Source organism: Bos indicus x Bos taurus, chromosome 11, assembly GCF_003369695.1.
Source record: "Bos indicus x Bos taurus breed Angus x Brahman F1 hybrid chromosome 11, Bos_hybrid_MaternalHap_v2.0, whole genome shotgun sequence".
Taxonomy (NCBI): Eukaryota; Metazoa; Chordata; class Mammalia; order Artiodactyla; family Bovidae; genus Bos; species Bos indicus x Bos taurus.
Window position 1 is genome coordinate 68,155,680 of NC_040086.1, and position 12,474 is coordinate 68,168,153.

Sequence of the window (12,474 nt, forward strand, 5' to 3'; positions counted from 1 at the left end):
TCTAAAAGTAACTTCTAAAATTTTATTTCTGGATAAATTTTATTTATTCTGAACCAAGGTATATAAAACTAAGCATGTATTTCAACACCTCCATTCTTGTTCCTTTCTTCACCATGAAGCCACAACTGTTCCAATCCTTTAACTCATCTCCTCCTACTGAGTGTCTGCTGTTGGGCTACTATTCCCTTTGGGGTGCTTTGTATTTAAAATGATATTCATAAAGTTCAACATATTCAGCAAAGAACATCAAAATGTTGTGAGGTTTATAAATAATGCCATGAGGAGTGTTTGAAGACCTGAGATGTATCACTTGGAAAAGAGAAGACCTGTCATGCAGGCCAATGGGTGTGTGTGGTAGCAGGGCCTGTTACTCGAAAATGGGAACAGAAAATTACTCCATGTGGCTGGAGCGAAGACTAAAACCAACAGGAAGTATTATTAGCAAACATTTCCCCTTAGTATGAGGAAGACCTTCCTCACAGCTCTCACTGTCGAACAATGTTAGGAGCTGCCTCAGAAAGGAGTGAACTGCTCACCACTGCACAAAACCTGAAAACCATCCATCAAGGATGCTTTTCAGGCAATGGGCAAGGCCTGGTAGATGGTCCACTTCTGAAATTGCTGAGGTTCTATGAGGCTATCATGATCAACCCGAATGCAGCTTGTGTTCTCCAATCTTCCTTAGCAAACCTGTGCTATGTGCTGTGCTTAGTCGCTCAGCCATGTCTGACTCTTTTCGACCCCATGGACTGTAGCCCACCAGGCTTCTCTGACCAGGCAAGAATAATACTGGAGTGGGTTGCCATGCCCTCCTCCAGAGGATCTTCCCGATCCAGGGATCGAACCCAGGAATCGAACCTGCATTGCAGGTGGATTCTTTACCATCTGAGCCACCAGGGAAGCCCTTAGCATATCCATGTAATTTTATATAATTATCTTAGTCTCACGGACTTCCCTGGTGGCTCAGACGGTAAAGCGTCTGTCTACAATGCAGGAGACCTGGGTTCGATCCCTGGGTAGGGAAGATCCGCTGCAGAAGGAAATGGCAATCCACTCCAGTACTATTGCCTGGAAAATCCCATGGACAGAGGAGCCTGGTAGGCTACAGTCCACGGGGTCACAAAGTGTCAGACACGACTGAGCGACTTCACTTTCACTTTCATCTTAGTCTCACATATTTAGATTTTTTTCCATACTTTTTTCCTCTCATGCTTTAAGTTTGAGGGTTTAGAGTGACCTTCTAAGGCTTGTTATCATCCTCATCAAATACACACCCTAAGACCAAGTCTGTCTATTTTTATTATTATTTGCTGTGGTTTTTCTTTTCCATCACCAAATTCAATTTTGTTGGTCCTGCATTTTAATTATGTGATTATTCCTTTATTTCATTTAGATTTCTACCGTCTTGTGGTCCAGTGACCTCTACACTGAAGCCCAATTACTTTTTTTTTCAAAACAGAGTAGAGCTATACACAATCACTTTAATTTCTCTGACTTTCAGCAACAGTGCAGTTAGATGACCAACACTTACCATCAAACTGATAGTGCATGGTTTGATGGATGCGTTCTGTGACACTGGCCAGCCAGTCTTGGAAGGATAAGGTCACTTGTGCCTCATCTAACAGCTGACCACAGGCTAGGAAAACGAAAAAAAAAACGTCATTAATTTTTATCTTTTCTTACAGAATTTAACAGTTAACTGAACTCTGAAAAAGCTAAGGAGTTTATACTATACAAAAGAGCAACAAGCCGAAATTCAATGACAGTAGGTAAATTAAGTGAAATGGAATACTGCAGGGATTTTCTTTTTAAAAATCCATCTAAAAAAAAAATCCATCTAGAGAAAGAAAAAAAAAAAGAAATAGGAAGCTCTGAGAGACTAATAGGTTTAAGACTATTAACCACAGAAAGTTTGCAGCCTTTCAACATCAAACTGCAAACTGAAGAATGGTTGGTATAGAGTCATTAATTGACCAGATTCCCGATGAGTGTGTCTATATACTGACCTACCGTTCTATTTCTTCTCCTGAAATGTCTTCACATGTCTGAAGTATATATCCCCTTTTTATAAAGACGTAAAGATGCCAAAACTACTATTCATTTAAAATTAAAATTCTCATAGGTAAAAGCATCTAATGATAAGCTGGATGAAAAACTATTTTCTTTTTTCTTTGTATCAAAGTGATACTTCTAATTTGTTTACTTCCTGACCTTCTACAAACATTTGTTCTTGGAATGTGTAAGTTCTTAATTAAAATTGAGATTTGGTCTTGTGCTATTTGCTGACATGACTGAAGCGATTTAGCATGCACACACACACGCACCATCTGCTATTTATATATTTATTGGTCTTGTCTTCAAAACCAGAGTGTGAGCGTAGAGATGACGTCTAATTTTTAATCATCCCGCCAAAGTATATGAGAGTTAAGAAGATGCTGATCCCCAAACATACAGGCTTAACTCTTCTTCACAGAAAAGTGATATATATATATATATATATATATATATATAAGTTATGTTCAAATAAAGTCATTCTGTCTCAAAAATTCAGAATGATATTCCTGTTACTGCCTTTCAGTGTTTTCAAATTTCACTAATTTTGTATTTCTTAACAAATATTTATCATTGTATAACTGTAAAATATGTTTCTTCTTCAGTTTTGAACCACCTATACCAACTACATGTGGGTAATGAGCAACAAAAATAAAATATTCTACAAAATCCATGATGCTAAATCATGTCAGTAATTTTTGTTGCATTTGTTATTTAAAAGACAATTTGTTTGTGAGCTTGTTTTGAGGCAGTGGGAGGGATTGCACAGATCTTGGCCTTGGTGCTTGCTATTGTTTATCTAGGGGGACAACATGCAACATTTCACGTGATTATATTCCCCTGGGCTTATTTAGGATAATTTTCCACCTCTTTACCCTATTCTGAGGAAGGGACACTTACCCTGCCTTTTTAACGAAGAAGCAACCACAGGCTTCTTCAGGCCACTTTTCCTTAGATTACCGCTCACTGTATCTGGAGGTAGCAGGGAACTGTTCGTCTGTGCACCTAAACCACAATCATCATAGTGTTTAACAAGATGTCTGCAGAGTATAAATCAATTCAACGTTAATTTCTGAAGTCTAAAACATACAAAATGCCTGTTAATTTCTACATTAGCTTAGCTTCAGTTTCTAAAAGGAATTAGCATTAGCCTTTATATATAACATTTAAAGTGTCTTACACTCTTTACAGGAAGTTGGTGGGGGGACTAGAAGTGAAAGGAAGAAAATAAATTCACCCTTTGTTCTACGTCTCAGACAATCACTATCAATTTTCTGGTGAAGCAGTGTTCATTTTCTTTTTTATAAATAGTTTATTTTGCTGGTTTTGTGATTTTAAGGACCTGTGATTACATCCGCCTTCATGGATCACTGCCTTGCCGTGGCGAAGGGGCTTGCGTAACTCAATGAAGCTATGAGCATGCCATGCAGGGCCACTGAAGACCAATGGGTCATAGTGGAGAGTTCGGACAAAATGTGTTCCACTGGAGGAGGGAATAGCAAACCATTCCAAGTATTCTTGCTGTGAGGACCCCATGAACTGCACAAAAAGGCAAAAAGATAAGACAACGAAAGATGAGCTCCACCCTCCTTGCTCCCCGCCCCCCCTGAGCTCAGAAAGTGTCCCCTGGGCTAATGAGGAAAAGTGGAGGGCATCACTAATAGCTCCAGAAAGAACGAAGCAGCTGGGCCGAAGCAGAAATGATGCTCGTTGTGGATGTGACTGGTGATGGAAGTAAGTCTGATGCTGTAAAGAACAGTATTGCATAGGAACCTGAAATTTTAGGTCCATGAATCAAGGTAAATTGGATGTGGTCAAGGAGAAGATGGCAACAATGTTGAACATCGACATTTTAGGAATCAGTGAATTAAAATGGATCAGATCAGATCAGATCAGTTGCTGAATCGTGTCCGACTCTTTGCGACCCCATGAATTGCAGCACGCCAGGCCTCCCTGTCCATCACCAACTCCCGGAGTTCACTCAGACTCACGTCCATCGAGTCAGTGATGCCATCCAGCCATCTCATCCTCTGTCGTCCCCTTCTCCTCCTGCCCCCAATCCCTCCCAGCATCAGAGTCTTTTCCAATGAGTCAACTCTTCGCATGAGGTGGCCAAAGTACTGGAGTTTCAGCTTTAGCATCATTCCTTCCAAAGAAATCCCAGGGCTGATCTCCTTCAGAATGGACTGGTTGGATCTCCTTGCAGGCCAAGGGACTCCCAAGAGTCTTCTACAACACCACAGTTCAAAAGCATTAATTCTTCGGTGCTCAGCCTTCTTCACAGTCCAACTCTCACATCCATACATGACCACAGGAAAAACCATAGCATTGACTAGATGGACCTTTGTTGGCAAAGTAATGTCTCTGCTTTTGAATATGCTATCTAGGTTGGTCATAACTGTCCTTCCAAGGAGTAAACGTCTTTTAATTTCATGGCTGCAGTCACCATCTGCAGTGATTTTGGAGCCCCAAAAAGTAAAGTCTGACACTGTTTCCACTGTTTCCCCATCTATTTCTCATGAAGTGATGGGACCAGATGCCATGATCTTTGTTTATGTTGAGCTTTAAGCCAACTTTTTCACTCTCCACTTCCACTTTCATCCAGAGGCTTTTTAGTTCGTCTTCACTTTCTGCCATAAGGGTGGTGTCATCTGCATATCTGAGGTGATTGATACTTCTCCTGGCAATCTTGATTCCAGCTTATGCTTCTTCCAGTCCAGCATTTCTCATGATGTACTCTGCATAGAAGTTAAATAAGCAGGGTGACAATATACAGCCTTGACGTACTCCTTTTCCTATTTGGAACCAGTCTGTTGTTCCATGTCCAGTTCTAACTGTTGCTTCCTGACCTGCATACAAATTTCTCAAGAGACAGATCAGGTGGTCTGGTATTCCCATCTCTTTCAGAATTTTCCACAGTTTATTGTGATCCATACAGTCATAGGCTTTGGCATAGTCAATAAAGCAGAAATAGATGTTTTTGTGGAACTCTCCTGCTTTTTCGATGATCCAGTGGATGTTGGCAATTTGATCTCTGGTTCCTCTGCCTTTTCTAAAACCAGCTTGAACATCAGGAAGTTCACGGTTCACATATTGCTGAAGCCTGGCTTGGAGAATTTTGAGCATTACTTTACTAGCGTGTGAGATGAGTGCAATTGTGTGGTAGTTTGAGCATTCTTTGGCATTGCCTTTCTTTGGGATTGGGATGAAAACTGACCTTTTCCAGTCCTGTGGCCACTGCTGAGTTTTCCAAATTTGCTGGCATATTGAGTGCAGCACTTTCACAGCATTATCTTTCAGGATTTGGAATAGCTCAACTGGAATTCTATCACCTCCACTAGCTTTGTTCGTAGTGATGCTTTCTAAGGCCCACTTGACTTCACATTCCAGGGTGTCTGGTTCTAGGTCAGTGATCACACCATTGTGATTATCTGGGTCTGAAGATCTTTTTTGTACAGTTCTTCTATGTATTCTTGCCATCTCTTCTTAATACCTTGTGCTTCTGTTAGGTCCATACCATTTCTGGCCTTTATCGAGCCCATCTTTGCATGAAATGTTCCTTTGGTATCTCTAATTTTCTTGAAGAGATGTCTAGTCTTTCCCATTCTGTTGTTTTCCTCTATTTCTTTGCATTGATGGCTGAAGAAGGCTTTCTTATCTCTTCTCGATTCTTTGGAACTCTGCATTCAGATGTTTATATCTTTCCTTTTCTCCTTTGCTTTTTGCTTCTCTTCTTTTCACAGCTATTTGTAAGGCCTCCCCAGACAGCCATTTTGCTTTTTCGCATTTCTTTTCCATGGGGATGGTCTTGATCCCTGTCTCCTGTACAATGTCATGAACCTCATTCCATAGTTCAACAGGCAGTCTATCTATCAGATCTAGGCCCTTAAATCTATTTCTCACTTCCACTGTATAATCATAAGGGATTTGATTTAGGTCATACCTGAATGGTCTCAGATGACCATTATATCTACTACTGTGGGCAAGAATCCCATAGAAGAAATGCAGTAGCCCCCATAATCAACAAAACTGTCCGAAATGCAGTACTTGGGTGCAGTCTCACAAATTACGGAAGGATCTTGGTTCATTTCCAAAGCAAACCATTTAATATCACAGTAATCCAAGTCTATACCACAACCACTGACAGTGAAGAAGCTAAAGTTGACCAGTTCTATGAAGACTTATAAGACCTTCTAGAACTAACACCAAAAAAAAAAGATGTCCTATTCATCATAGGGGATTGGTATGCAAAAATAGGAGGTCAAGAGATACCTGCAGTAACAGGCAAGTTTGGCCTTGGGAATACAAAATGAAGCAAGGCAAAGGCTAACAGAATTCTGCCAAGAGAATGCATTGGTCACAGCAAACACCCTTTTCTTACAACACACAGATAACTTTACACATGGACATCACCAGATGGTCAATACTGAAATCAGATTGATCACATTATTTGCAGCTGAAGATGGAGAAGCTCTATACAGTCAGCAAAAACAAGACCTGGAGCTGAATGTGGCTCAAATCATCAGCTCCTTATAGCAAAATTCAGGCTTAAACTAGAGAGAGCAGAGAAAACCACTAGGCCATGCAGGTACAACCTAAATCAAATTTCCTGTAATTATACAGTGGAGGTGATGAATAGATTCAAGAGATTAGTTCTGGTAAACAGAGTGCCTGAAGAACTATGGATGGAAGTTTGTAATATTGTATAGGAGGCATGGACCAAAACCATCTGCAAGAAAAAGAAATGCAAAAAGGCAAAGTGGTTGTCTGAGGAGGCCTTACAAATAGCTGAGGAAAGAAGAGAAGCGACAAGCAAGGGAGAGAGGGAAAGGTATACCCAACTGAATGCAGAGTTCCAGAGAACAGCAAGGAGAAACAAGAAGTGAAAGTGAAAGTTACGCAGTCGAGTCTGACTCTTTGTGACCCCATGGACTATACAGTCCATGGGATTCTCCAGGCCAGAATACTGGAGTGGGTAGCCTTTCCCTTCTTCAGGGGATCTTCCCAACTCAGGGAGCAAACCCAGGTCTCCTGCATTGCAGGCGGATTCTTTAGCAACTGAGCTACAAGGGAAGCCCAAAAATATTGGAGTGAGTAGCCTTTCCCTTCTCCAGCAGATCTTCCTGACCCAGGAATCGAACCAGGGTCTCTTGCATTGCACACTATTCTTTACCAGCTGAGCTATCAGGGAAGCACACAGAGAAACAAGAAGGCCTTCAATGAACAATGCAAAGAAATAGAGGAAAACAACAGAATGGGAAAAGACTTGAGATCTCTTCAAGAAAATTAGAGATATCAAAGGAACATTTCCTGTAAAGATGGGCATAACAAAGGACAAAAACGGTATGGACCTAATAGAAGCAGAAGAGATCAAGAAAAGATGGCAAGAATACACAGAACAACTGTATAAAAAAGATTTTATTGACCCAGATAACCACGATGGTGTGGTCACTCACCTAGAGCCAGACATCCCAGAGTGTGCAGTCAAGTGGGCCTTAGGAAGCACTGCTGCCAATAAAACTAGTGGAGGTCATGGAATTTTAGCACAGCTATTTAAAATCCTGAAACATGATGCTATTAAAGTGCTGCACTCAATATGTCAGCAAATTTGGAAAACTTAGCGGTGGCCACAGGACTGGAAAAGGCCAATTTTCATCCCAATACCAAATAAGGGCAGTACTAAAGAATGTTCAAGCTACCAGACAATTGCACTTACTTCCCATGCTAGTAAGGTTATGCTCAAAATCCTTCAAGCTAGGCTTCAGCAGTACTTGAATCGAGAACTTCCAGATGTACAAGCTGGGTTTGGACAAAGCAGAGGAACCAGAGATCAAATTGCCAACATTCGCTGGATCATAGAGAAAGTAAAGGAATTCTAGAAAAACATCTTCTTCTGCTTCATTGACTACACTAAAGCCTTTGACTGTATAGATCATAACAAACTGTAGAAAGCCCTTAAAGAGATGGGTATACCAGACCACCTTACCTGCCTCCTGAAAAACCTGTATGTGAGTCAAGAGCAACAGTTAGAACCTTACATGGAACAACCGAATGGTTCAAAATTGAGAAAGGAGTACAACAAGGCTGTATAGTGTCACTGTGTTTATTTAACTTATATGCAGAGCACATCATGCAAAATGCAGGGCTGGATGAGTTGCTAGGAGAAATATCAACAACCTCAGATATACAGATGATACCAACCTAATGGTAGAAAGTGAAGAGGAACTAAAGAGCCTCTTGATGAGGGTGAAAGAGGAAAGTGAAAAAGCCGGCTTAAAACTCAGTACTGGAAAAATGAAGATCAGGGAATCTGGTCCCATCACTTCATGGCAAACTGAAGGGGAAACAGTGGAAGCCGTGACAGATTTCCTCTTCTTGGGCTCCAAAATCACTGTGGATGGTGACTGTAGCCATGAAATCAGAAGATGACTGCTTCTTGGAAGGAAAGCTATGACAAACCTAGACAGTGTGTTAAAAGCAAAGACATCACTTTGCTGACAAATGTCCACATAGTCATGGCTATAGTCTTTCCAGTAGTTATGTACAGATGTGAGAGTTGGACCAGAAAGAAGGCTGAGTGCCAAAGAATTGATGCTTTCAAAACTGTGGTGCTGGAGAAGACTCTTGAGAGTCCCTTGGACAACAAGGAGATCAAATCAGTCCATCCTAAAGGAAATCAACCCTGAATACTCATTGGAAGGACAGATGCTGAAGCTGAAGCTCTAATACTTTGGCCACCTGACATGAACAGTGGACTCATTGGAAAAGACCCTAATGCTGAGAAAGATTGAAGGCAGAAGCAGAAGAGGGTGACAGATGATGAGAAGGCTGGATGGCATCACCAATTCAATGGACATGAACTTGGGGAAACTCCAAGAGAAGGTGATGGACAAGGAGGCCTGGCAAGCTGCAGTCCATGGGGTCGCAAAGAGTCGAACAACAACAACAAAAATTATACCAGGATTACCAGATTTAGCAAAAACAAATTTTTTAATTTCAAATAATTTTTTATTATAAATGTGTCCCACGAATTACATGGAAATACTTACACCCAAAAAATTATTCACTGTTTGTATGAAATTCAAATTGAATTGAGTATTCTGTACTTTATCTGGCTACCTGAGTGATCTAACACTTCTACAAACTCCTTACAGTCAATTTTAATGGCTGCCTGGCATTCTCTCAAGTGGTTTGTTTAACTATGCCCAGTGGTTTGGCCCCTTAGTTGCTTCTAATTTTTCATTACCATAAACAAATACCCAATGAGCATCTCTGGACAAAATGTTTTTCCTATATCAAGGATTATTTCCTTTAAAAAAAGATTATTTAAAAGTAGAATTACTGAATTACAGGGTATACATTTTTTTTTTTTAATTTCAAGTTTTCTGGGGAAAGACTCATAAGTAAACATTTAACCACAATCTCTGCTCTATATTGCTGCCAGAATTCTCTCTCAAAAACACAGAAATAACCAAGTCGCTGTCTCTCCATCTTTCTCCAGCGTCCCAGCACCTAAACCACGCACAACCACTTGACCCGCCTCCAGTAATACTCCCTCTGTGGACAGGAACATTTTTCAACGTTCTTAACAAATACTGCAAACTACTTTTACAAATGACTAAAGCAACTTACCCTACATTAGCCATGCTGAAGAGACCAATTTGCCTGTGGTCTCATCACGTAAAAAAAAAAACTTTGCCAACTTGGTATCCAAAAGTATCTTGTTTTAATTTTGTTTTTATAAAACATTTGCATTTCTCTCTTCACTAGTGAGTCTGGAGTTTGGTCCACATGTGCAGACCAGGTAATATTTTCCTTTCATTCAGAGTCTAGGTCTTTTAACACTTATCAACTATGCCACTTTAGCATTTTCACATTGATTTATATGAGTCCTTAACTGACACTGATATATTTGAATTAAAAAAGAAAAAAAATACACATATAATGCCGCCTACTGAAAATGCAGAAAACAAAGTATATTTCTAAATTATCATGGAAAATATAATTAAACACTATCACAAATTTTTAAACAGACATCTATCAATGAAAACTTTGTAAGTCTATCCTAAGGCAGATTAAGGTGTAAAACTAGTCTGAAATGATTCAGGGATGAACAAACATATCAATAATACAAGCAGAGTTTGATTGGATCTTATACTTGGCCAACAGAACCAACTCTTAGCTTGACAAAGAATTATCAATAAGGGTAAAACTTTTTTTAGACAACAACAACATTACCTCTTGTATTTGCTGAGATTCAGTGAAACATATAAAACACAGTAAAACAATATCTAAAGGTCACACCACCAACAAACGAAACAGCTTCTCACCAGATACTTCCTCCTTTTTCCTCTTCTTTGGCTTAGAGGCGGTAGACTCACAAGCTGATACTGGTGATTCTGAATGGCAACCTAACTGGGGCACAATAACCTCCTTTAGACCTAAAATAAAACAAATTTCTGAATTATTAATACTATCCATGAATAACTATGGGTCCCAACCTAGAGAAAAATTAATTTCTAAAATATCCAAATCCCCAAAACAAATTACAGCATGACTGCCTGCTTAAATCAGTTCGTTTAAAGAACTCCCCAAACATACGTTCTTGTTCATGGGCCATTAATATGATAAAAGGCTCTACAGAGAAATGTAAAACAAAAAATTTGGGAGTTGCTGCAAGCTAAAGATCATTCAGAAATGAAAATAAAAGCACAAGATGAAAATGTTAAAAACAACGTTAAGTCTTGATGTAGAAACTTTAAAAGATTTTTTGAGTAAGGTACTAGTTTTCCCCATCTTCAAAGATAAGAAACAAGCAAGTGAGACAAAATAGAAGGTACTTTTTGTTTTTCTTTGTTTTTACTAACATAGGGCACCTGTAGAAAAGTAAAAAAATCAAAGCAAAGCTAACTTTGCTTGATTCATTGACTCAGTGAAAATGCCCAAGTTTCATTATTGTTAATTTCAACCAACCAACCAACCTTCATGCAAGTGTGCTGACTGGAATTAAAAGAAGGAATGCTTTTCTTTGGATTTATCTAGCAACTGCTTCTGAAGGTTGCTAGGACAATCTCCAAATGCCATCAGTGGGACTCTTTCATCGCCGTTTTAGAAAAACAAGAGTAAATGTGTCAACCACACCACCTACCGCTGGAATCAAAGTTTAGGAAGTCTGAGAATTCCTGAGCCAATGTCTCGTCACTGGCAAAGGCACAGATGCAAGCAAAGAAATGAATGCATCTCTGGACCGCCTCATCCTTGGAAGCATTCGACTTGTGTGACTTTAGAGTCTGGCAGGAGCAGAAGAAACGGCGTTCAGGCAAGCTTTTGGCACCGATTTTCTGCACAAAGGATGTATGTAAATACCCCAAACTATGCTTCTGGCTTGCTTTGCATTTCACCACCAGAATGTTTTTAGTAATCCTCTGTACAAGGGGACCTGTGGGTTCCGTGGCCAACTGCCAGATGGTTTGCTTGGTTTCTGGGGAGGCCTGCATGGCATTCAGGACCGAGCTCTTTAGAGTCAGAGGGGTGGCCTCTGCCTGGCAGTTCACTGCCAGCTTGATGTGCTGGCACTGGTTCTCCACAACACCCTGGGTGGCAGCTTTCAGGCATGAGGGAACATAACACCGGCCAGAGCTCAGCTGAGTGATGATGGTCCCGTCCACCGTCTGGATGGTCGTCTCTGAAACACCTAGCTCCACAAAGCATCGGTAATCGGGGCCCCGGTCTCTTTGCCGCACTGAGTAGACTTGCAGATCGGAGCCTGTGATGATTTTGACAGCTTCAACACTAGGCTGCTTCCGGGCACCGTACCGGAAAATGGTCCCACATGTCTTGTTCTTACAGCTCAGTCCCCGGGTTCCATTGTATGTGCCACATCGGGGACACTTTCTGATCCCCCTCAATGTGGCCTTCCCCAAATCAGATAAGAAAGCCGGAACTTTGGTCCTTAGAGAGTTTGGTTCCATTTTTCACAGGTTCTAGAAAGGACAATAAGCTCATCAGCCCGAGTATACATGTACAAACACACACACAGTTAAAATCACTTACAATATGTAGTACAGAAAAGTAAAATGAAAAGAAGCTATCCACTGTAGAAGCTATCAAACTGTACCCTCAAAGAAAACATCCATTTAAACCCTCAAATAAAATAAAAGTGTAGGAAACTTTGCATTTTGCATCTCTCTAGTTTTAAGGCCTAATGTAATAACTGAAATATTTCTCAAGATTCAGTCTTGTTTTATACAACAAGCTAGGTTAACCTAATCTTTTTTTGATCACACCAAGGGATCAATGGCAGTGGAGGCACAGAGCCCTAACCACTGGACTGCCAAGGAATTCCCTAGTTAACCTGATTTCAACATGCACAGATGTTTGACTTGAGCAACTGGATGAGTTCTTTCTCTTTCACCATTCCCC

General features: G+C 40.4%; 1 protein-coding gene across 1 annotated transcript in view; it reads right to left on the minus strand.

Annotated features, from left to right (window-relative positions):
- The window catches only part of C11H2orf42 (chromosome 11 C2orf42 homolog), a 39,570-nt gene that overhangs the window by 13,651 nt on the left and 13,445 nt on the right, over nucleotides 1–12,474 (minus strand). The window contains exons 3-6 of the mRNA XM_027555716.1: nucleotides 11,201–12,035; nucleotides 10,383–10,493; nucleotides 2,953–3,057; nucleotides 1,532–1,636 (exon numbers count right to left, since the gene is read on the minus strand). Of these exons, the coding sequence (XP_027411517.1) occupies nucleotides 1,532–1,636; nucleotides 2,953–3,057; nucleotides 10,383–10,493; nucleotides 11,201–12,023 (1,144 nt within the window). The 5' untranslated portion in view covers nucleotides 12,024–12,035. The remainder of the gene's footprint in view (nucleotides 1–1,531; nucleotides 1,637–2,952; nucleotides 3,058–10,382; nucleotides 10,494–11,200; nucleotides 12,036–12,474) is intronic.